The sequence below is a fragment of the Notolepis coatsorum genome, assembly GCF_963971535.1.
Source record: "Notolepis coatsorum genome assembly, chromosome: 20".
NCBI classification, from domain to species: domain Eukaryota; kingdom Metazoa; phylum Chordata; class Actinopteri; order Aulopiformes; family Paralepididae; genus Notolepis; species Notolepis coatsorum.
The window spans coordinates 20,536,272-20,563,381 of NC_140184.1; the positions used below are offsets into that span (position 1 = coordinate 20,536,272).

The 27,110-nt window shown below is 44.3% G+C and overlaps 1 protein-coding gene across 1 annotated transcript in view; it reads left to right on the top strand.

Annotated features, from left to right (window-relative positions):
- The first annotated feature begins 4,023 nt into the window (after nucleotides 1-4,023).
- slc7a10a (solute carrier family 7 member 10a) overlaps nucleotides 4,024-27,110 on the top strand; it is a 91,315-nt gene continuing 68,228 nt past the window's right edge. The window contains exons 1-2 of the mRNA XM_084337733.1: nucleotides 4,024-4,322; nucleotides 14,665-14,869. Coding sequence (XP_084193859.1) covers nucleotides 4,163-4,322; nucleotides 14,665-14,869 — 365 coding nt within the window. The 5' untranslated portion in view covers nucleotides 4,024-4,162. The remainder of the gene's footprint in view (nucleotides 4,323-14,664; nucleotides 14,870-27,110) is intronic.

Consider the following 27,110-nt stretch of genomic DNA (forward strand, 5'->3'; position numbering starts at 1 on the left):
TATTCCAATCAATTCCTCATGCTTGAATTATTGGTGGAAAGTCATTATATGATTGTTCATAAAAAGGCTTTTGAATAGTACAGTGTAAAATATCTTGATAGTAGGCATTGATTGATTGATGATTGATTGATGATTGATTGATTGATTGATTGATTGATTGATGAATGTGATTTGATTGAAAACTTTATTAACAGATTGCAGAATGGGTACAGTACAGTACAGCTCAATACATACAATTGTTAAGGGGATGCAGACCAGAGGAAAGACTTACATCTTGTTTACATCAGGGTCCCCCATTTTCAATTCATCATAACATATATGACATACATGACATACAGATAGACAGTACTGCTACATCTATACATTTATGACATACCAGATTTGCAAATACAGTACTGTTTGTGATACGAGTTCAGAAAAGAGAGTATATACATTTGACGTAGAAACTGTACATTGGAGGAGGTTGGGTAGTGGGGGGGGGGGGTGTACATTGGAGGTGGTTGGGTGGGGGGGGGGGGTTTGGGTAGGAGGGGCGGGTGGGGGACACTGTACAACTGTACAAGCAAAACTGTACATTGGAATATTGACAGGACCATACTTGGTAATTTACTGTACATTGGAGGGGGTTGTGTTAGGACATTTACAGGGGCAGTTCGAATTGCAGTCTCCCGTAGGTGTTTTTGAGAGTGTTTTTGAAAGTGGGTAGTGATTCACATTCCTTTACAGCTTTGGGTAGGGCGTCCACATTGATGTGGCATAATTGCTAAACGTGTTTAGTCCCTTGTTTGAGCCGAATCTGGGTTTAACATGATTTGTGGAGCTCTACATATATACCATGTAGGATTAAATGTGGGAGAAGGAATCAGGGTACTATGCCATATTGATGTTTTCCTCATCCACAGTCAGAAGAACATTATGGCTCTCAGGTTCACTGACAACAGATAAACATTGCTTAACTGCATTTATATAGCACTTGTATCCAAAGCGCTTTACAACTTATGCACAATGTGCCAACCTGCTCATCGGGAGCAGTTAGGGGTTAAGTGTCTTGCTCAACTAATCAAACCGGGAACCTTCCGCTTACCAGGCGGCCACTCTACTATTTGAAACCTGTTTCCAAATATGCAGACAATCTGCATATCTGAAAGGTGGACCCTTTGGATGAGAGAGAGAGAGAGAGAGAGAGAGAGAGAGAGAGAGAGAGAGAGAGAGAGAGAGAGAGAGAGAGAGAGAGAGAGCACTTCACTCCTCAAATCGGTCTTCTTCAGCCTCATAATGATAACCATAATGTCCCAGTCTATTGAAGAGGCCTCACGCAACTCTCCCCAGCCGTGGGTTCCAGCAGCCTGTGGAGGATCTGGCCGGCCTCAGGGGTGAACAGCACCAGGTGGGTTCCGTTCAAGCAGACCTGGTTCTACTTTGGCACCGCCTTCTCCATCACCCTTGTCCCTCCACAACGAGCCTTTTAGAATGACCTGGGATCGCTGAAATAATTACCTTTTTCATAACCGAGAGGGAAGGAGGAGCAGGTAGTGGCCCAGCAACGGGACAGTGAAACATAATCGAGAATGTGGAACATAATAAACATTGTGACATTTAAGTGCAGCTGTGGGGTCTAATGATAGCTTGCAAAAACAGGAGCAGAAATGTCAGTGTGCAAAAGAAACACACTACAGGGGCTACAATTAATCATTGTGGGGAAAACCTTGTCTCTCACCCTTTTCCTGCATGCTCTTTTGACTAACTGGCGCAAGTGTGAAAGACAAGTACACACAGCTTTTAGGAAGCATTTAATGAGTTAATGAATGAAGCGATGAATGAATGAGTGCCAAGACAATGGCTCCTGGGTGGTATGTTTGGGGAACTAGGCATATATGGAAAGGACACACCAGCGCCGGCCCTGATATATTTGGCACACCAGATGAGTGAGTTTTCAGACTGGCACCCTCACCGACTCTAGGACCAATCAGGTCCCTCCGCCCTCCTCTCTGGCACACACAGCCATAATCGCCCATTACCAGCTAATCATACCGATCATACCAATACACTATGTCACCTTCAGCACACAACTCATTATCAGCTAGCATCATACCATATGCTACGTTCCCCTTCACCGTTTTATTTGTGATCTTTCAGAAAGTCGTACTGTCGTGTTGTCTTTTACTATCATACACATTGCCACAAAATAATCGTCCTTGCCTATACCAGTACCTAGTACTACTATGCTAATACTGTATGTCTTTACTACTATGCACTCAAGACTGTAGCACCAAAGTTTCAACACTGTTTTATGAACATTAGTTACTCAGCTGAAAGGGTTGTACCCTTTGGGAGTGACAGTGGCTCGGGAGGTAGAGCAGTCGTATGGTAATCTGGAGGTTCCTGGTTCGATTCCCGCTCCTCCCGGGCAGCATGTCGAAGTGTCCTTGAGCAATTAATCCCTAATTGCTCCCGATGAGCAGGTTGGCACCTTGCATTTTTGCCTCCGCCATCAGTGAGTGAATGGGTAAAATGTGAGGAACAAATTGTAAAGCGCTTTATAAATGCAGCCATTTACCATTACCCTTCCTGCTGACCTGTTGTACAGACAAAATGTAAAGTCAGTTTTAGATGTTTCAGATGTTTTATCTATTCATTTTAAAACAATATTTAATTTTCATCCACAATTCTTTCTTTTTGGCCTGGTGGCTGGTGCCCGCTAGATGGACGGCGCCCTAAATCAAAATCAAATAAAATTTATTTGTAAGGCCCGACAACACACGTTAATGTCCCCATGGGCCGGACACCTCTTCTTTAAACAAGTCAAGAAGAAACTTAACAATAAATCAAGAACAAAACAAGAACACCATAAGGTCCAACAAATTTAAAATAAATGCAAAATAAATGAATGAGTGCAAACACTCCCAGACATACCCCACGCGAAGGTAAGGAAAAACTCACTAAAACCTAACAATAGGAAAAAATTCACCACAGGCAGTGTGGAGGAGAGAAACATTAGAAGGGCCATTCAAGGGGGGATCTCCCTTCTTAGATGCCGGTGATAGTAGTGTTGCAGACTGACAGTTGGTAAGCATGCACTCATGTCATGTGTGTAGTGAAACACACACCCTAGGCAGCCACCTATACGGTTTATGCCCAGGGGCGGCCCTGGACACCACCACTAGACTCGTAGACGTAATTAAGGTAAGGGGTGAAAGAGAGCAACCAGACCACACGTCAGGTGAAAGCCTCCCTGGGAATGCAGACTATGGGACAAACTGTCCGTAAACACGGCCACACAGCTACTGAAGAAGGTGCTATGTTGAAACATCTCGCTGTGCACTGCCTAGTTAGATATGTTGATATGAAATCGGTCTATGGTAGAAATAACAAAGAATTGGCCCAATAGCAGAGGTGGAAAGTAACTAATTACATTTACTCTAGGCACTGTAATTGAGTAGATACAAAGATTTTGCAAGTACATTTAAAAGCCTGCACTTTCACTTCTACTTGAGTAAATTGTTAAGCATTTACTTCTACTTTTACTTGAGTAGCCTACGATTTATTTTTGGTCACAAGAGTCATACTGGACGTAACTGATGACGTGAGCTTTATATGATTAAAAAGGGAAGCGTCTCAGAATGTTGGATTTATAATGACTGATCAAAATATTTGCAAAGAGAGCGTGCACAACATCTTCCAAAGTAACTAAATACTTTTAGTATTCTTTTTGGAGTGCCACTGTTTTGCTTTTACTTTAGTTAAATTTGAGCAATTTGAGTAAAAAGTGACAGTACATGAGTAATGCATTTCAGAACTCTTTCTATCTCTGCCTAATACTAAAATCATCACTGTGTATTACACACAGACACACAGGTGGCATAGGTGCAGTAAAAATGTATTTAGCAAAATGCTGTCGTCGTCCTGTATGTGACATCACCGAGACCAACAGCCTACAGATCCCATCATCCACTCCACAAGTCTTCAAAGTGCAGCTTCTTGCCACTCCTCCCTCAGCAGCGGCAATCTTGTTAGAACCAAATTGGTCAGTTAGCAGGACTATTTGCATGCTGTCTCCAAACCAAGTTCAAGATCTTGCGCATGCGTACGGAATCCGCCGTGCATCAATGTTGTATATGAGCTCCAGCCAGGGATCCGAGGCTGTTCTCTATTAGCCTCAGCAATGGATGGGACCGAGACGAGTAGGAGAAACTGCGCTATGCCGGAGCGAGAGGCGCTGCAGCCGGTGGCGGACAAGAGGAATGATACCAACGATCCTGGGAATGACAGAGTCACTCTTAAAAAGGAAATTGGACTTCTCAGCGCATGTGCTATCATCATTGGTGAGGACGTGACAGCTTTGTGTTATTAATTATTTATGACGAATGAGAAGCTTCGATTGTTTTATAAGGTTTAAAAAGTAGTTTGAGACATGTTGTTGGCGTGGCTTGACGACTACATTTAATCCTAGGAGTGACTGGAGTTGCAATACTGGAAGGACATACACAAAAAGTAATGTTAAGTTTAATTGGGGTCCTGTACTGGATGCTCTCGCAAACTGTATGTGAGTGCTTAACTGGATATGATTAATCCATACCGTTATTCACAGCGCATATAGTTAAATCATACTGATTTGGCACATCATTGCGCTAATTATTACGCACAAATCTACTATTACGCACGGGCTGCTTTTTTCCTCGCTGGCCCTGGAGTGGGCTCTGGAATTCATAACGATGAACATTTTTGCCGGTGTTGCATCACTTTTGGGGGAAGATCCCACTACTGTAACAGACGAACATGCTTACGTGGCTGGAAATGTTATGATATTTAAGTGACACAAAATTCGCATACGAACAGACATTATATAAGATAATGTGCGCCTTATATGTAGGCGGCCACATGCAGAAATGCAATGCCATCTGTTGCGCAGGGACTTCTGGAGTGATGGAAAACGTATAGTTATTGTTATCCTGTACAGTACAGTACACCAGGGCTACTGACGCACTCCATCTGCAGCAGTGGGAGTCGGTTGGACACATACTTTATGGAGACTCCATTCACCAATATCGGAGTGGAGTGCAATACAACAACAACGTGATGCATGGATAAAAGGACTAAACGGCATGGATAGGACAACGAAAAGACTGAATGTATAGATCTGTATATCAGAGTAGTGTCCGGCGGTGGTCCCGGGCCATCCACCTTAATGATGACCACATTCCATTCATTGAGTGCGGTGATATTGTGGAATGAATGCTACAAACGCTTTTGACTATTTCAGAATTAGTTTTCTATAGCTTAAGTAGTTCACTTTCTTCAAAGTATAATACATACTTAAATAAATAAATAAATACAAAATTAATAAATTAATCCTTTTCTTTTTGCAGAGTAACACTTGAAAGATACGGCCTAATACTATAATAGGCAAGTAAGCTATTCAGATGGTAGTGTAACTTGTGATGCAATGTTGATTGAGCTGTGCAATGAGAGAACAGACAGGGACTGGAAGTTTATACTCCCAAAAATGCTAAAAAGATGCAAAGAAAAAGCAAAAAACAACAACAATAACAGCAACAAAATTAAAGGATTCCATTTGACTGATACTGTATCATGTCTCTTATTCATGTCTCTAGTTCTACAGCTTTTATTGATGTATGTACTGTATATGTTACTGTAACCAAACACTTATATAACTATATTATGTAACTCTTACTGTAGCTCTCCATACATTTCTTCTTTGTATTGAAGGAGGTTGTATAGGTTCTTAACTTTTCTCATTTGGTTTAGTGACAGATACATACAGTCAGATCTTGTACATTTCTGCTTTGTTTGTGGAACAAAACATCATATTTCAACATGTCTTTTGCAACATGAACAGTATACTGCATGATTCTTTTAATGTTTATGCCATTTTAGTGCTGTCTATATTGCTCAGTGCTGTCTATATTGTAGGCGTCCATATTATATTGCAGAATGGAAGTGAAGTACTCAGAAGTACTTTATATAGCACTAACTGTAATTGACCTATCTCAAGCTCCACCCTCTTTTCTTGGGAAGCAACAGCACACTCATGTACAGAGAATGCTATTTATTGACTACAGCTCAGCATTCAATACCATAGTCCCCTCCAAGCTCGTAGTCAAGCTCAGAGACCTGGGCTTGAAGTACGACCTCTGCCAGTGGGTCTTGGACTTCCTGACAGGAAGACCCCAAGTGGTGAGGGCAGGCAACTGCATCTCCTCATCCATCACTCTCAACACAGGTGCCCCCCAGGGCTGTGTTCTGAGCCCCCTCCTCTACTCGCTGTACACACATGACTCTGTGGCACAGCAGAACAGCAACACAATCATCAAGTTTGCTGACGACACAGTTGTGGTGGGCCTGATCTCTGCAAACGACGAGAGGGCCTACCTGGGAGAGGTAGAGAACCTGGTGCTGTGGTGCCGGGAGAACAGCCTCTCCCTGAACATCAGCAAAACGAAAGAGATGATTGTGGATTTTAGGAGGTCGGGAGCCAGGGACTACGGCCCCCTCAGCATCGACGGGGCACCGGTCGAGAGAGTGAACAGTTTTAAGTACCTCAGAGTCCACATATCCGAGGACTTGACATGGACCACACACATTGACAGTAGGGATGTCCGATATTATCGGCCGACCAATATTATCGGCCGATATCGGCAGTAAAATGTGATATCGGAAAATATCGGTATCGGTTTAAAAACAAAAAAAAACAATAACAATATTTGTTATATATATATCCAGTGAAATTATTAGTTACCTGAAATTATTCCGTTTTTTGGACGGGGAAACCCTGCATATATCGGTATCGGTTGATATCGGTTGATATCGGTATCGGAAATTAAGAGTTGGACAATATCGGAATATCGGTATCGGTAAAAAAGCCAATATCGAGCATCCCTAATTGACAGTGTAATAAAGAAGGCACGGTAACGCATCTACTTCCTTAGGGCCCGCGACGCGCGTCCACCTGGCGCATATTTCTAGCTGAAACATGCTGGCAGTGCGCCCGGTAGAATGGGGCGGGGCGCATGCAGTGAGAAAAAGTTCAGAACGTTTCAACTCTCTAGGCTGTATGCGGCCGCATAGAAAAGCTGAAAGGCGGTGAAAAAAAAAGCCGACCGCAGCGCACTAACTATAGGCGGCCGCATGCGGCCGCATACGCTCCCTCCCCATTGGAATACATTGAAAAAAGACGCGTGCGGTCATAAATGTGAGGCAGGTGTACGCGAGCCCTTAGGCACCTAAGGAAGTTCAAAGTGAGTCAGAAGATCCTTAAGAACTTCTACTCATGCACAACAGAGAGCATCCTGACTGGTAACACACAACTGCAGCTAGGGATGGGTACCGAATTCGGTACTTTTGAGGTACCGAACCGTAACACGTCGGTACTACTGAGTATCGATTCAAGTGAGATACCGTTTTTATTTTTTTTATTTTTTTTTATTTTTTTTACCTTTTTCTTTTCATGTCAACGTTCACACGCACAATATATGCTTACCTAGGATTTGACTTGATTCAACAACAAAGCAGTCGGAGCAATGGCAAGCCGAAAACTGTCTAAATTGTAGTTATTTGAAGTTTGAATTTTTTTTCACGACTGAGGTAGGTAAATTACATTTCTTGAGACTAAAGTACCGAAAAAAGGTACCGTTGGGTACCGGTATCGATTCACAGGTACCGGTACCGTATCGGTTCAAATGTGAAAGGTACCCATCCCTAACTGCAGCAGACTACAGAGAGTGGCTCGTTCAGCCGAACGCACAATTGGACGTGGGCTTCCCACTCTCCAGGACATTTATACCAAGCGTTGCAGGGCCAAGGCTAAGAGAATAACGAAAGACTCTAGTCACCCAAACAACTGCCTCTTTGAACTGCTGCGGTCAGGCAAGCGCTACCGGAGTTTCATGGCCAGTACAGAGAGACTCAGAAGGAGCTTCTATCCCCAGGCCATCAGGATGCTCAATGACTCTATGTAACAACCCATAATCTACACTCATTGCACACACATCCACATGTACACACTCACTACAGGGCTGCAACTAACGATTTTTTCGATTAGTCGACTAATCTAACGATTATTTCTGTCACACCCTCCATCTCTGCTTCCTGTGGGCGCGGCTCCTTTTACATTTACATTTACATTTAGTCATTTAGCTGACGCTTTTATCCAAAGCGATTTACAAGCTCTGTACGACAGGTCATCAGGAAGGGTACAACTCTATCAGCTGAGTAACAATATTCATCAAAGTGTTGCGTGTTACAGTGTAGGTTAGTTTATTAGGTAAGGTTAGTTAGGGTTAGATTTTTTTTTATTTATTTTTTTATTATTATTTCAGATAATGGTTGAATAAGTGCGTCTTTTGTCGACGGCGAAAGATTGGACGGGATTCGGCTGTCCGACTCCTAACTGGGGTGGGTAGTTCATTCCACCATTGTGGGGCAAGGACTGAGAATAGGCGGCTTCTCTTTGATGACCCTCCCGGAGCTTGGATAGGAGTAGGTCTGAGGCGGCCAGAAGATGCAGAGCGTAGGGGTCTTGAGCGTGTGTAGTTAGAGACCATTGACTGGAGGTCCGGAGGAGCGGTTCCCTTTGCCGCACGGTATGCTAGGTCGAGCGCCTTGAAGCGGATACGTGCAGCAATGGGGAGCCAGTGCAGGTCCCTAAGAAGTGGGGTGACATGGGCCGACTTCGGTAGGTTTGAGATCAGGCGGGCCGCTGCGTTTTGAATGAGTTGAAGAGGCTTGGTGGCAGTGGCCGGGAGGCCAGCTAGCAGTGCGTTGCAGTAGTCGAGGCGGGAGATGACTGTTGATTGGACGAGGAGTTGGGTGGCTTCTTTTGTCAGGAAGGGGCGGATCCTTCTGACGTTGCTCAGGAGGAATCTGCAGGTTCTGGTTGTCGCTGCGATGTGAGCAGAGAAGTTCAACTGGTCGTCGAGGACGGGGATGCGGTCACAGCTGCATTCTCGACTGTGATGGAGAGGTCGGTCAGGGGGGAGGATTTGGCTGGCAGGTGGAGCAATTCTGTTTTGCTTAGGTTCAGTTTGAGGTGGTTGGGTGTCATCCAGGCCGAGATGTCGGACAGACAGGCCGAGATCCGCTCAGAGACGTGGATATCTGAGGGAGGGAAGGAGAGGAAGAGTTGAGTATCATCAGCATAACAATGATATGAGAAGCCATGAGACGTGATAATGTTACCCAGTGATTTAGTGTAGAGGGAGAAGAGAAGGGGTCCTAGGACCGAGCCCTGGGGGACACCCATCCGCAGGGGGCGGGTGGCCGACAGAGTCCCTCTCCATGACACTAGGAGCGGTCATTGAGGTATGATGTCAGCCATGTCAGCGCAGATCCAGCCACTCCCATTCCTGCGAGGGCCGCGAGGAGGATCTGATGGTTGACTGTGTCGAAGGCTGCAGATAGATCTAGGAGAATCAGGACAGAGGAGAGGCCTTTCGCTTTTGCTAAGTTAAGTGCCTCTGTGACCGCAATGAGGGCTGTTTCTGTGGAGTGGCCAGTCCAGAAGCCAGACTGATTAGGGTCTAGGTCTCTAGGAGGTCATTCTGTAAGAGATAAGCAGTAAGTTGGTTGGATACAGCACGTTCAAGTGTTTTAGAAAGGAAGGAGAGAAGAGAGACAGGACGATATGACGGTGGGGTTCAGGGTTGGTTTTTTTATGAGGGGCTTGACTCTGGCTTGTTTTAGGGAGGTGGGGACCACCCCCGAGTTGAGTGAGGAGTTGATGGTTGCAGTTAGGAATGGGAGGATGTCCGGTGCTATGGTCTGGAGGAGTGGGGAGGGTAGCTGGTCCAGCTGGCATGTAGTCGGACGGTTCGACGTTACCAGTGTCAGGGTCTTGGCTTCTGTAATGGGAGAAAAAGATGACAGAGTGAAGGATGAGGTTCTCGATTCAGTGTTTGGAATGGGTGGGGGTTGGGAGAAGAAGCTGCGGATGTTCTCCACTTTTTCCTCAAAGAAGATCGCAAAGTCTTCGGCAGAAAAAGATGAGTGAGGAGGGAGGACATGGTAGCATGCAGTTTGCGAAGATTCTTGGCAGAGGCCTCGATCCTATGGTGAAAGAAAGAAGCTTTGGCATTAGTAATGGTTTTGGAGAATGTTAACAAGAGGTTGTGATATGTGTCGATGTCAGCAGTGAGGCGTGACTTTCTATACTTCCTCTCAGCCGCTCTCAGGACCTGTCTTTGTTCTCTCACTGCATCTCACTTTTCCGGGCTCTTAGCAGACTTCTTAGCTTAACATAACAGACCGACAGTAAGTTTGGGGGAACTAATGGGATAACTGGGGTTGCAACAAAAGTGCAACTAGTACTAAAAACACAATGAAATAAAATAATAATAATAATAATAATAATAATAATAATAATAATAATAATAATAATAATAATAATAATAATAATAATAATAATAATAAATAATATATCCTTCTTAGCAGACTTCTTAGCTTAACACTTTAATCGCCGGAAACGCCGAAACTCGTCATTGCCCGCCATGCTCATTCTGCCGAAGACGCCGTAACACGTCTTTGATATCAATATTTCAAAAATCTGTGATCGAAATCATATTTCTCCTCCGAGGACCTGAGATATACTGCTGAGCTCCACTCAACTTTCTAACGGTTCAAGAGCGCCATCTGGTGGCCGCTCGGCAGATCGCCCAACAGGAAGTCATGTGGATGAAGTGGTGCTCACCCATATTTTGTCCGGGCACTCGCTATCATTAGCAGGACTCCATCTTGACACAGTCAACACCGATCGGTGCAAATAACTCGACAAACAACATGATTTGGACGTATATACTATTATACAACCTGGAGATGGATCGGGTATTTTGACATCCCATAATAGAAAAAATTCTATTCCACGCTCATCCCCCAACGGCGCGAGGAAGATACGGTGAGTTTCAGCGTTATTTTCTAATGTCTGCTATACTAACTGCTCTGATGATCATATGACCCACACTAGATGAATGATATAACGTTGCCCACGGAATTATAAACGACCCCTTGCCCATCCGGTCAACATCAGATCATACATAGTAACTTCTAGAAGTACCTCCAGTTGAAATTTCTTATCTGGCACCGATCGCTACCAAACTGTATTTGATCATCAATATAATGCATTTGGGGCTATAAATCAAGTTCTGGAGAAAGCTGCAGAAAACGATAAAAACATACTTGTACTTTAGACCGTATTTTAGTATGAATATGTGAATGAAAAAGTATAACGTTGCTACACCCTAAACAATAGATATAGGACATTGAATGGGCCATAATAATGTCAATTTAGCAATACAATTAAAAAAGTTATAGCCCTGCAAAGAAGGGGAACTTCTCCATAGACAAATAGAGCTGGCTAGGGATGGTAAATTATGAATTTAACCATGGCGATCAAAGTGTTAACATCCCAGGGAACTAATGGGATAACTGGGGATGTTGTTTGCTCCTGACAAGAGTCTCAAAGTCTGGGGTGATGGTAGACAAAGCAACTCTGAGGTCATGCTCAATGTACAATCTGTTCCTCTGCTTTGTCTTCAGCTGGACCAGAGCTGAGAAGCCACTTTCACAAGCATAGGTAGTGCAAAAAAATATATATATATTTTATTTTTATTTATTTTTTAATACGACGCATCGACGCAAAAATTCAGCATCATAAACAAACAAACAAACAAACACTCACCTTATCACTCACTTTAGACACTTTAACACTACATTATATTTATCTATCTATAGAGATTTGCACTACATTCATACCGCATTTGCATTGCACCTTACCTTAAAGTTTTGTACCTCATTGTCTGCATTTTTACAAATTTTTACTCATTGTACTTAGATTGTACTTAGGTTGTACTTTAGATTGTATATTGTATTGTATATTGTATATCCCTCTTTCACTTACTTTTTTACTTACCTTTTTACTGTATGAAGCACACCCAGGGGCTCATACAGAACCAAGCATTTCACCGTAAAGTACATGTATTTCATATGTGAAAAATAATAAACAAACTTGAAACTTGAACTTGAGTTGGATGACGTTCCACTGTCAAACGTCTCTGCCCAAAGGAAGTAAACTAACCGGTGCTACCTTTACTCATATTATTTTCCCTTAACATATTCAATAAACAATGTTATATTATTGTTTCTCACACATTTCCTATACATTTTATAAATAATAACCGAAAATACGTTGAAAAAAGTTAAATAATTGCATTTCACGACGTCTGTGCAGCCTTGTGTGACCTTGAATGCAGCCATAAAGATACGGTTTCTTTATGCAGAAAAGACATAGCACTATTGACTGTTTACTTTTCTGATAACTACATCACTGCATAACTCAGTGACAAGCTTATTTCTTCATTATTAGTGATACATCCAATTCAGCATTATAGGCTTCTTTGAAACTAATTTAACCCTTTCACTGCCGTACTACCAAACGGTTAACCCTTTCACTGCAACAATAGACAGAAGGTTAACCCTTTCACTGCCACACAACAGCAACGGGCAGATGTGTTTCAGAGGCTGTGACGTACAGGCATAGAGACAGCTCTGAATTGGAGTGTGAAGCAACAGTTATGATTGGAGGATCAAGAAAAGAGGGCGGGGCTTGAGATAGGTAAATTACACACTAATCAAAGAATGCTCACCACGTAATGTTCTATGTAGGCTAAGAAAAAACGTTTTTTTCGTTGTGTAGTCGTGTACTAGTCTAAAATATTTTCAATATGAAAAGTTACTTAATTCGTCTTCATGGCTCAGTCTTTGAACATCGATAGATATGAACACTATCCCAAAAATATTATGAAGTTAGTTTTACCAACATTTCTGCTAGGTAGGCTACATTGTCATGGTCTCTTTGCTGGCAAAGCAGTGGTGGTGCTGCTTTAACCTTATCGTTGCTAGCAGTTTATCTTTCAGCCAAGGTCAATGAAATTGATGTCACACCTTAAGATAACATTAACTTTCCTATGCTAGTAGGAAATACTTTCATACTTGACGCTGTTTCTTTGGGCTGGTCGTCAAGATCTGACTTTTTATTTGCGTGTCAAATCCAACCAGTCTATTTCTGTCTGCTGCCGTTGGTGTGAAGGCCAAACGATTCATAAGGCCACTCAATGAAAATGCTGCACTGTTGTATTTCATTTCGGAAAACAAAGAATTAAGCAAGCATATTTTCATCAATTCATCATTCATGATAATATGTTTTTTGATTCGCTTTTTGTCTGATTATTCTCAGCGTTCTCTTAGGTACTGTACTGTAGCTATTTAAGAGCTTTTTATATAATGGATTTCCTGATTTAGTCAATTATTCGAATCAATGTGAAATTAATGATTAATCCAAGTAATGATTAGAAGATTATTCCACAGCTGATGTAGTTGAGGGTGAGAGGTCAGGAGGACTCCTGCGCTCCGCTTGTTCTGTGGTCAAGTCATCCATTCAGGCCCAGTGATGCCACAATTTGCGACGGCTCAAACACAAAACACAACACACACGTTATGTAACCGCTTCGCCTCTCACCAGGACCTCTGGAATGAAATCTGACAGTGGCAAATCTACTGTTCAGGGCTCCTCTTTCCCTCGTGTGTCATTAGAATACATTTAACCAGTTGTTTTCCAAATGGGGGAGCTCTGATGGCGTGCGTAGCGGGATTTCTGTCAAGCAAAATGTTTACAGCGGGCTGACCTCATCTTCAAACCTTTAACTTTCTTCTAAAACTAGCAAAACAGCTCATGCAGGAGTTTTGACTTTTCTCATCATCTGAGGGTGTTTTGGCCAATTTAGTCAGGCAAGCATGCATTCCCTTACAGTGTCAACAAGGGATAACAAAGTTTCACTCACTATCTCCAGACTAATCCCAGGAGATCATTATTTTAACCCTCAAGATTATGAACCATATACAGTAACTCTGTTTTGAACGTTTTTGGACGGCCCATGGATCTGCAGTTGTAAAGTCAATCCAAAACGTGATACAGTATATCATCTGAACGTCTCTGCTGTTTTTAAACTATGAATGTACAAAACACCAACTTAACATCTTGAGATAGAATTTGACAACATTGTTCCTCTGAAATCTGAGGTACTCAACAAGTTGCCAAGTAAGTAGCCTGTGACACGTCAGGCCCATGGAATGTACCCACGGAGAGTTAGCTTGCGTACGTTCCATGGGTCTGACGGGCCAGGCAACCAGTAGTGATGGGTTTTGCCAAGATGGGTTTTGCCATCCTCTCGATCTCATATTATACTATGCTATGATCGACTGGCCCATGTGACCTTGTGGTAAAACAGATCCTGGGAGAGCCGGCACCAGCAAACATCTCACTGGCCCCGAGCAGGAGACAGACCAGCTGAATTCCACGGTGGTAGGAAACATGGTGGAGCCTTTGCTCCACATGGCAAACAGCCAGAGTAGTAGAAATATGACTCATGTATCAGGACTTTAAGTATTTTCTTCTCAGATTGACCGCTCGTGCAGTTACTGGTATTTGCCTTTGTACTGCAGTATAGGTTGAAGATCAATAATGGTTTCCCAGAAAAGTCTTTATTCTGCAGCAGGCCAGTGGAGAAAGATAATCTCAATGTTAAGATGTTTTGGTAACTGAATTGAGGAAACAACAGTGAAAGTTGAAATCAATGAATTGTCTCTTCTGCTCCCCAGGCAACATCATCGGCTCCGGTATCTTCATCTCTCCCAAGGGGGTTCTGGAACATGCAGGGTCGGTGGGTCTGTCGCTCATCGTGTGGGTCCTGGGAGGAGGCATCTGTGCCCTGGGATCCATGTGCTATGCTGAGCTTGGCGTCACCATCCCCAAATCAGGGGGAGACTATTCCTATGTGACAGAGATATTTGGAGGACTAGTGGGGTAGGTATTGGAGGATTATTGGCATCTGTTAGATAATTATGGTTATTATTCTAAGAGTCCATAAGACAAAACAAATCGCTTACATTCACTTAATCATGAAAATGTGATTCATTTCAAACCACAAATCCCCCTTCAATTCCTTACAGTAACATAGCATAATAGTACAATACATGTGTCTACTGAGCTAAATGGAAATAAATAATCTTTGATTCGATGAGACCAACGATAAACTAGTCTATAATGCTCTGAGGTAACAGAGAGCACAATTATATCATTTATATCATAATTTACTATACAATGTAATGTAGGCCTACTGTATCCGTTGTTATGGCACATTCATGTTACAGTGGTCTGACTTGATAATAGTGTGTGTGTGTGTGTGTGCGTGTGTGCGAGCGCGTGTGTGTGTGTGTAGGTGTGTGTGTGTGTTTGTGTGTACGTGTGCATGTGTATATGTGTGTGGGTGTGTGTGTGTGTGTGTGTGTAAGCTGGGTAATGTCCTGGCTAGCTAACATAGTGGGTAATGTCCTGGCTAGCTAACATAGTGGGGAATGTTCTGGCTAGCTAACATAGTGGGTAATGTTCTGGCTAGCTAACTTACTGGGTAATGTTCTAGCTAGCTAACTTACTGGGTAATGTTCTGGCTAGCTAACTTACTGGGTAATGTTCTAGCTAGCTAACATACTGGGTAATGTTCTGGCTAGCTAACTTACTGGGTAATGTTCTGGCTAGCTAACTTACTGGGTAATGTTCTGGCTAGCTAACTTACTCATTTGGGATCAGTTCAGGGCCCATGCTTCTCAGTGTAGGAGTTGCCTACTGGAGTTGTATGCATTAAGTATGTTATAATAGGGATGCAGATCTGGAAACAATTTAGTTCTGAAGTCTTGTGGACTGGTCATGTGACTTGAAAAGTCAGGAAAAACCCTTCCCTTGGCCCAACCCCTAGTTTTGGAGTGTCCTCGACTGGGTACAGTGGCAGTCCAAACGGAATTACAAAGGGTAGCAGTTGAAATCTTCACCTAGGAAATGGGACACCTCTTGTTACATCATCAGTAGCTTACACTAAGTCCTTTGACAGCATTTTCTCCTGTGATTCACTGATGCTGCTTTTTATTGTTTTTTTTTGTTATTTGTATACTAGTATCGTATTTAATAAAACCTATTGTACAACAGTAACAGTTTTGTCTCCTGAATTTAAATATTAATACGTTTATATGTCTCAGGAATTTGATTATTTAATTATTTTGTTCATTCATTAATGCTCACAAACAAGACTTGTTTGAACCATAAATGGCTTTATTATCTCAATGTGGAATTTTCAAACATTTTGAAAATTACAAAAGTATTCTTGAATTTATAAAAAAAATATGTACATACGTAAATATATGCACATAAATAAATGGGAGAAAGAAATGTAACACCTAACGTGTAACCAATTGCTAAATATATTGCTAACAGATAACAAACAGTGATGAAGATTACATCATGGTTAAGAGAATGATCACAGATATACAGTATGTATTGGCAAGCAAATACAATAGTCACTCCCACAGCTGTTTTATATTTATATACTGTGTAAATTGTTCCTCGTTTTCTTCTTGTAATTTTATTGTTGCCTGGTTTCCTGGGGAGTTTCCTGATTATTATAGTACTATAGTACTTTACATTTTTAAAAGCATGTTGCTTGCTACCATTATTGACTATTATAGTGACAAATCTGACCAATTTAGCAGGACAGAACAAGAGATAATTGACAATACTAACCAACTATAGGCCGATATCCAACCTCCCATTCATCAGCAAGATACTTGAAAAAATGGTCTCAATACAAATAAACTCCTTTCTCAAAGAAAACAACATCATGGAGGAATTTCAATCAGGCTTCAGAACGCACCATAGCACTGAAACGTTAGGTTATGACTATAACCAAGTTCTGTTAGTTAGGGGCGATGCTTGGCTTCGCCTTCTGCACTATCTCGCGTACGTGCACGCGTACTGAATAAACCACAAATGTACCTCTAATACCAGTATTAGTCTGACCACACCCCTCATCAGCTTACCTTCATAAGCAGGTGTGTGGTCACCTGCTCTCCTCCTTCCCAAGCTTTCACCACAAGGTGAGGTCAAGGGCTGCAGCGGCCGTCCGAAGCCAAGCATCGCCCCTAACTAACAGAACTTGGTTATAGTCATAACCTAACGTTCTGTATCGTTAGTGGCTTAGCTTGGCTTCGCCTTCTGCACAAGGGAGGCCAAGCGGAGCCACTTGGCTGACAAATACACCCCGCTGACAGCCCCCCAAAACCATCAGAACAGGGAGGGCCGAGCCCCCCCGACCCCCCCTAATGGAGGGTAGCCCCCCTATTAGGGACGTCACGGGAGGGCGACGGACCCGACCGTGCGAAGAGGCACTCAAGCAACTCAACGCACAGGGTGAGCAGACCGTGGCTTGACCCACGACTACACACACGCACAACCCGCATGCCACCCGGGAACGAACGGAGGAACAACCTCGTTACTGCCCCCAGAATCACGGGGTCAAGGGCAAACCCAACCCCGTGGCAAGGCCGTAGCAGCGGAGCACGAAGGAAGACCCAGACCCACCAAAAGGACTGGACTCCCTGGAATGGGGGCCCGGAGAAGTCCATGATGCCAGCATCAAGACCCCACCAGGTGGGCACGTAGTGCCCCGCCCCCCACATCGCCAGCGTATTCGGACAAAGGCCCCTCAGTTACTGCACCTGGTATTCCCAGGCGGAACCAACCAGGCCAGTAAGCCGAGCGGGCCCCGTCCCCCCAATAGTACACCGCCTGGCACACTGACCCTGCAGAATAGGCAGTCAGCATGGCCGTAAGCACACAAAAAAGGTTAACCAACGGAAGCAGGCAGCGCACCGGGGAAAAACCAGGCAACAGGCTGTTAACCCTAGCCTGGAGACTGCGGACGAGACAGGCGCCAGAGGGGACAGCTGAACACAGCCGCCCCGGCGGAAGGAGCGTAAGCTGGCGGTGTTGCATGACCAAGCCTCCATTTAACAACCCCCACCCAGAGGGGTCGAGGCAGAGAAGGCTGACACGATTGGCAGACGTCATGAACGTGCAGGGGCACCCTCAACCGGTGAACCCGGGAGTTGACACTGCTCCAACACACCAGGGAACCAACCACCTCGGTGTTACCCAATGCGGTGGTTGTTCCTATAACCCCTCAAGAAAAAACTCCAAAACACACCTGCGGGTATACACCGGCTATACCGCAGTACAAGTGTTTCAGTTTCCAAAAAGGGTTAACCCAGGCCTACGGGTCGCAAACATCACTTCGGACCGGGCCTGGCGGTACGGGAAGCACAGGGTCACCAGAGGAGGTCAAAAAACCACCCCCACAGGCCCCTCTTCGCCATGCGTGAGAGAGGAGCGAAAAACAATGGAGAACCAGCCCCTAAGCACACCGTACCTGGTATTCCCCGGCGGTCTCCCAACCAAGTACTAACCAGGACCAACCTGTGTAGCGGCCGAGATCCGACGAGATCGAGCGCGTACAGAATGGCATGGCTGTAAGCCATGACGACAGTGCTGAGTAAAAAACATACCCAACCAGGGTCTCCATAGCGCTTAACCCTGTGACACCCAGACCGACCTGGCATTTTTCCCCCTGAAAAAAGCCCAAGTCCCTCAGGGTACCAGAACAGCAGATCTGCATCCCCGGCGGACAACGGGTTCAACTGATCTGGACCAGCGTGACCAGAACCAGTCCCGTGCCCTAACCACGCCGACATGCCCCAGGAAAAGGGCAGATATGCGTGTTGATCTTAACATGAAAAGAAGGCGCCACCCAGACGTCGGGACGAACCGCGCCTGGTGGCCCACCCCAAGGGCGTGAGACCCCACTACATATGTTCAGATCCATCCCGTCATCATCCCCCAGACATGAACGAGGATCCGTCGACAACCCACCCAGGTCATGGGATGTGGTCGCCGGAAGAGGAAAAACCCCCATCTCAGTTGCTTTATAAAAACGCTGTTTCAACCACAAGCAACTAAGGCGTGCCAGTCAATCGCCTGTTTACAGCGAGCTAGCACTATACGTGCGTCGGGACACACCCCCATCAATGAACAGGCTATTTAGACCTGCCATTGAATCCCCAAGGCGCCCAGGGGAACGACAAGAGGGGTGTGACACTCCCTAACTCCAACACTTCTGGAATAGAAAGAAGGAAGCATCAACAGTATGTATCCCAGTCTACACAGCCGGGGTAAAAAATGTTCACATTTTTACATCCCACCACCCTCCCATAGGAAAGAGACGGGGATCCCCAGAGAGACTTCCCACGCGAGCTGTACAGATTGAAAAGAATATATTGCACCTTGAGCCATGTAAAAAACTGGTTTTAGGGCCTCCGGGGAAGAGGCACCGAACCCATACACACTCAATAAACGAATTGAATCGAATATACATACAATAGAAAAGGACCCTTCTAGAGGGTCCACTCACTTTGACAATCTGAGGAGGAAGGCTCTGTACTCTGATGGAGGCTTCCTCACATGGATCACATGGAAGAAGGAGTCCGAACTCACAGAAGGCCTGAGTAGGCGCTTGGTGAGGAGGAGCCCTGACCACCCCCCCTGAAAACAGATCCATCACATGGACCTGAACAGCACACGGAAGTCCTACCAACAGAGACGCGCACGGTGACGTACTCTATGGCGGGGGAATTCCTGCGGTGCACACGCCCAATATACCAGGCCGTGGGACCAGGAACTCCCTCCCCCCCCCCCCCCCCCCCCCCCCCGTAACGTGCCGAACCGCCACGTGACGGGAACCTTGAAGGACAGGGGGTGTACCCCTGACCGACAGAACAATGGGGAGAGGAAAGGTTACCAGTTCACCCCTTTACGACCCCACACCCATGATACGACGTAACGACAAAAAGAGAATATGACACAGTCATAGTCAGCTCTATGAAGCGTTTCACAGCTCCACACAGCGCACGAGCTAACCTGCTATCTGATTTTTACTAAGGAAAAACACAGAATAGAGAGGGCTCTAAGAACCCCGGTCCAACATACACATGTGCTTCTGTGGCCAGTACAACCCAGTTGTAGGTCACATGACACACACAACCCATCATCATCACAATGAGAGAATACATCATTCTTGATTAGTATCGACCACAGGCCTTGCTAAGCACACGACAGCAACCAAACCAATTTCCCTTTAGGAAATAAGTTTCTCCAGCAGATTTAGCACAACCTCAGCAATCAAGCTGAGAGTTACATCGTATCCCTACCACACAAAAGACACAATTAATGCACAACATGTCTGATAGGAGGTGATAAAGTCCCCAGGGAACCGGGGGGGGAAAAACACAATCCTCCTATTTTACCCTCAACACGGCCAGTTAAAACAGGAAAACCTGTTAATGTGTGAACTCACTGTTCATTGTCATTACAGTCTGAGAAAGAACATTCTTTTACTCACTCGTCACCAAGCATAGCTTCATAGGTTAGTTGCCTTAGTAGTGAGTACACGGTACACATAAACACCATGATGTTTCTCACACAACAACCAGATCAATACATCACGACCTGCACGGAGAAGCTACTGCCAGTGACAAAAACAGCTCACACACAACCCGCAACGTATCTCAAATGCATTGCAACAACACACGTTTTGGGAAAAAACACCGTCATTCACAATACATTTAGCAAGGTAAAACCAGAAGACGTGTTATGAGGGTCTGGCCAACCCCGTACCTGCCCGGAACGCAGATCAGCGAAGTGCAGTCATAAGCCACCGTAGAACACAGCCCTCTTTGTTGACGCAATCCCCGTCTAGGCTCAGGCAGGGTTGACGAACATCCCCTGTCAAAGATGACGTCGTGGTCAAGAGTGTAAAACATGTTAAAAATCAAAGCACGTTCAACAGAATAGCATCAAGCTAACGGCTGCTCCAACCGTTCTGGTGCTATCGCTTCCGCTCGCGAGACGCCGACCTACGACGCACGCGATCAGGAGCGAGCTCCCGGCGGCGCGCGAGAAGCCTAAGCTACCCCGCGCCAGGCCACCGACCGGCTAACCGTAAGCTATGAACATGTAAACAATGACATAACACTCACCCAGACAGGCCGCCGTTCTGAACCCTCCTCACTTTTTAAGAGAAAAGAGAAAACAAGACGTCAACACCGCTTCACAACGGCGACATTAACACGTCCGGCGGAATCAGCACAGTACCAACTGGCCTGTATAGCTGACTTTGAACATGAATCTGCCGCTATCGCACATTACATGCACATATCCCCTCGTGAAGGAATACTCTCATTTGGATATGAAAGATGGGGTCTTAACACGGTGACAGAGAGAATCCACTCGTCCAGAACACACAGGGATCACCAGTGTCAATGGTCGCGGCCCACTAGTTAAAACTATAATGGTCGCCAGACCAAGGCCTTCTGTCGCCTAGACGGCTAAACAAAGGACCCTAGCCTGGGGCCGGTTTCCATAAACTTTGTCTAGTAGCCCCCATAGCACTAACAGACAAGTGGAGCCCGCCAGCAAACACTACTCACCCAACCTGGAACGCACCGCTCCTCACAACAGCGGCATGTCCGACAGTTCAGCTGTGGCCTGACAGGTTTCACCCCAACAAACACAGCAAGGAACTGCAGTTGAGAAGCATGCAGCGGCGTGCTCCCAATACGAAAACCGGTGGAGGGTTTGTAGAATGATCATCATCTTCTAGACACTCCAGTACGAAGACAATATCGCCGTATTTTCTCGAAAATAGTGAGAGAGAAAATAAAGATATGATGTCAACGTATCCTTGTTTCCCAAGCTGTTCCTAATCCAATTTCTTCCATCATGGTGTCAAGTGTGGGGATCTACCGAGGCACCTCTTCCTTGTGGTGAAAGCGAGAAGGAGGAGAGCAGGTGACCACACACCTGCTTATGAAGGTAAGCTGATGAGGGGTGTGGTCAGACTAATACTGGTATTAGAGGTACATTTGTGGTTTATTCAGTACGCGTGCACGTACGCGAGATAGTGCAGAAGGCGAAGCCAAGCTAAGCCACTAACGATACAGAACTGCTCTTACAAAAATGATTAGTGACCTCAATTCTCATCCTATTAGATCTAAGCGCACGATCGACCAATGATATCCTAATAAATCATCTAGAAAAGTTAGTTGGTCTTTCTGACTATATATTAAACTGGTTCAGAACATATATAAAAGGGAGAAAATATTACGTCAGGCTTGGAGATCATTCTTCTGAGAAACCTAGGGAGCTGCCTTGGTCCATTATTATTCTCACTATACATGCTGCCACTCGGAGACATCATTAGAAAACACAATGTATGTTTCCATAGTTACACAGATGACACACAATTGTACATCTCCGCTGAACCAAATGATCACACAGCTATTAACTCCATTTCCGCCTGTCTCTTAGCAATAAACAAATGGATGACGAACAACTTCCTAAAATCAAATGAGGGCAAAACTGAAATCCCACTAGTCGATCCTATAGCAAAAAGAGATATGTTACAGAGCAATATGGGGCACTTACTCCTTGGATCAAACCCGAAGTTACAAGTATTGGTGTTATAATAGACTCAGACCTAAGCTTTAAATCACACATCAACAAGGTGACAAAAACATATTTTTTCCACCTTAGAAACATAGCTAAGGTACGGCCATTTATAAATCAAAAAGATGCTGAAAAACTGATCCATGCCTTTATCTCAAGCCGACTTGACTACTGTAATGCACTCCTCACCGGCCACCCAAAAAAAACCACAGAACGACTCCAACTCATTCAAAACTCGGCAGCTAGGCTAGAACCAAGAGGAGAGACCACATCAGTCCAGTATTAGCTAACCTACACTGGCTTCCGGTAACATTTAGAATTGATTTCAAGGTCCTCCTCCTTATATACAAAGCACTAAATGGAACAGGACCAAGCTACATTGCAAATTCTCTAGTCAACTATGTGCCTCCTAGAACATTGCGATCATCTACTACTGGTCTATTGAAGGTTCCAAGCCACAGTCTAAGGGAAATCGGGGATGCAGCCTTTGCAAACTATGCACCAAAGTTATGGAACACGCTACCTATGGACATTAGGGAAGCTAGATCTCTTAATATTTTCAGACATAAGCTAAAAACCTACCTCTTCACCATAGGCTTCTAATACACTCCGCTGTTGATTGTACTGTAGCACTATTTTACTCTGTCCATTCTATTGTCCATTCTATTGTATTGCACTGCACTGGTGCATAATTTTACTATCTATTCTATTCTACTATTTATTTATTGCACTGTATTATTTTACTCTGTCTATTGCTTTTTATTACAGGTTCAAAACTGTCAGGTATTAAACTGTGTGGGTATACTGCGGCATGGTCATGCTGGACTTACAAAAGGCCATCGGCACTGTCAATCACACCATTCTGATTGACAAGCTAAAAGCAATTGGTTTTGATAGTCTATCAGTGAGCTGGATACAATCCTACCTGGAGGGGAGAGAACAGATGGTGGAGGTAAACGGTACTCCCTCCCAGTGAGCTGTGGTGTTCCACAAGGAAGCATACTAGGACCGCTACTGTTCCTAATTTATGCAAATGACATGTTGTCAGCTTGTGACTGCAACTTGTTCCTGTTTGCGGACGACTCAGCCCTGCTGGTCTCTGACAAGAACAAGTTACAGGTTGAAAAAACCCTCAGCTCGGAACTAGGCAAAATCTGCATATGGCTCGCCGATAACAAACTATGGGCAAAACAGAGGCCATTCTCTTCGGTTCAAATAACAAACTCAGCAAGACCGATGGCTTCTCAGTTACAATGGGTGACAATATTGTCACAAGGAAAGATGAAATTACCTACCTGGGTGACAAAATGGCATCCAATGTAATAAAAAAAGTCAACCAACGAACTCGATTCTTGTACCAGATCTCCTCTCTGGTAAACAAGAATACCCTGAAGACTCTGGCAGGAGCACTCATTCAAGGGTACTACGACTATGCTTGCACCTCATGGTACCAAAGCACCTCAAAGGCACTAAAAACAAAATTACAAACATCTCAAAACAAACTGGTCCGACTACTGCTTGACCTGACTCCTAGAACCCACCTCACCCCTGCCCACTTTGACAACCTAGGATGGCTTAGAGTAGATGACAGAGTACAGCAACTTGCAATGGGCCTGGTCTACAAGATACACTACACAACCAAGGTACCCATGTACATGTCAAAATACTTCCCAAAGGTCAGTGAATACCACGATCACAACACCAGAGGGAGCTCCACAAATCATGTTAAACCCAGATTCGGCTCAAACAAGGGACTAAACACGTTTCGCAATTATGCCACATCAATGTGGAACGCCCTACCCAAAGCTGTAAAGGAATGTGAATCACTACCCACTTTCAAAAGCACTCTCAAAAGAACACCTACGGGAGACTGCAATTCGAAACTGGCCCCTGCAAATGTCCTAACCCAACCCCCTCCAATGTACAGTAAATTACCAAGTATGGCTTTGTCAATATTCCAATGTACAGTGTACAGTGTCCCCCACCCACCCCCTACCCAACCCCCCCCACCCCACCCACCCAACCACCTCCAATGTACAGTTCCCCCCTCCCCACCTACCCAACCTCCTCCAATGTACAGTTTCTACGTCAAATGTATATACTCTCTTTTCTGGACTCTTTTTGTATCACAAACAGTACTATATTTGCATATCTGGTATGTCATAAATGTATAGATGTAGCAGTACTGTCTATCTGTATGTCGTGTGTGTCATATATGTTATGATGAATTGAAAATGGGGGACCCTGATGTAAACAAGACGAAAGTCTTTCTCTGGTCTGCATCCCCTTAACAATTGTATGTATTGAGCTGTACTGTACTGTACCCTGTACCCATTCTGCAATCTGTTAATAAAGTTTTCAATCAATCAATCAATCAAATCAAACAAGAGACTGTCAGGCTTTAAAACTGTGTAGGACCCAGGCCTAAAACTGCACCCTAAGAGAGGGAACTGCACCCTGAGAGGGAGGTTTTCCCTGGGTGGGAGGTTCGAAGGGTCAAAGTAGGTACCCCAAACGGGTCCTACTAATCACCCCAAAGTACCAGGAAATACCCCAAAGTACCCCAAAATACCCAAAGTATACCCCAAAATACCCCAAAGTATACCCCAAAATACCCTAAAATACCCCAAAATACCCCAAAGTACCCCAAAATACCCCAAAGTTTACCCCAAAATACCCCAAAGTACCAGAAAATACCCCAAAGTACCCCAAAATACCCCAAAGTACCAGAAAATACCCCAAAATACCCCAAAGTACCCCAAAGTATACCCCAAAATACCCCAAAGTACCAGAAAATACCCCAAAATACCCCAAAGTACCCTAAAATACCCCAAAATACCCCAAAATACCCTAAAATACCCCAAAGTATACCCCAAAGTACCAGAAAATACCCCAAAGTACCCTAAAATACCCCAAAGTACCCTAAAATACCCCAAAATACCCCAAAGTACCCCAAAATACCCCAAAGTATACCCCAAAACACCCCAAAGTACCAGAAAATACCCCAAAATACCCCAAAGTACCCTAAAATACCCCAAAATACCCCAAAGTACCCCAAAATACCCCAAAATACCCTAAAATACCCCAAAGTATACCCCAACGTACCAGAAAATACCCCAAAATACCCCAAAGTACCCCAAAGTACCCTAAAATACCCCAAAATACCCCAAAGTATACCCCAAAGTACCAGAAAATACCCCAAAGTACCCTAAAATACCCCAAAATCCCCCAAAATCCCCTAAAATACACCAAAGTATACCCCAAAGTACCAGAAAATACCCCAAAGTACCCCAAAATACCCCAAAGTACCCTAAAATACCCCAGAATATTCCAGAATACCCTAAAATACCCCAAAGTATACCCCAAAGTACCAGAAAATACCCCCAAAGTACCCCAAAATACCCCAAAGTACCCTAAAATACCCTAAAATACCCCAAAGTACCCCAAAATACCCCCAAAGTACCCTAAAATACCCCCAAAATACCCCAAAGTACCAGAAAATACCCCAAAGTACCCTAAAATCCCCCAGAATCCCCCAAGATCCCCTAAAATACACCAAAGTATACCCCAAAGTACCAGAAAATACCCCAAAGTACCCCAAAGTACCCTAAAATACCCCAGAATACCCTAAAATACCCCAAAGTACCAGAAAATACCCCCAAAGTACCCCAAAATACCCCAAAGTACCCTAAAATACCTTAAAATACCCCAAAATACACCCCAAAGTACCAGAAAATACCCCAAAATACCCCAAAGTATACCCCAAAGTACCAGAAAATACCCCAAAGTACCCCAAAATACCCCAAAGTATACCCCAAAGTACCAGAAAATACCCCAAAATACCCCAAAGTACCCCAAAATACCCCAAAGTACCCCAAAATACCCCAAAGTACCAGAAAATACCCCAAAGTACCCCAAAATACCCCAAAGTACCCTAAAATACCCCAAAATACCCCAAAATACCCCCAAAGTATACCCCAAAGTACCAGGAAATACCCCAAAATACCCCAAAGTACCCCAAAATACCCCAAAATACCCTAAAATACACCAAAGTATATCCCAAAGTACCAGAAAATACCCCAAAGTACCCTAAAATACCCCAAAATACCCCAAAGTACCCCAAAATACCCCAAAATAACCCTAAAATACCCCCAAAGTACCAGAAAATTACCATAAAATACCCCAAAGTACCCCGAAATACCCCAAAGTACCCTAAAATACCCCAAAATACCCCAAAGTATACCCCAAAGTAGCAGAAAATACCCCCAAAATACCCCAAAGTACCAGAAAATACCCCAAAGTACCCTAAAATCCCCCAGAATCCCCCAAGATCCCCTAAAATACACCAAAGTATACCCCAAAGTACCAGAAAATACCCCAAAGTACCCCAAAGTACCCTAAAATACCCCAGAATACCCTAAAATACCCCAAAGTACCAGAAAATACCCCCAAAGTACCCCAAAATACCCCAAAGTACCCTAAAATACCTTAAAATACCCCAAAATACACCCCAAAGTACCAGAAAATACCCCAAAATACCCCAAAGTATACCCCAAAGTACCAGAAAATACCCCAAAGTACCCCAAAATACCCCAAAGTATACCCCAAAGTACCAGAAAATACCCCAAAATACCCCAAAGTACCCCAAAATACCCCAAAG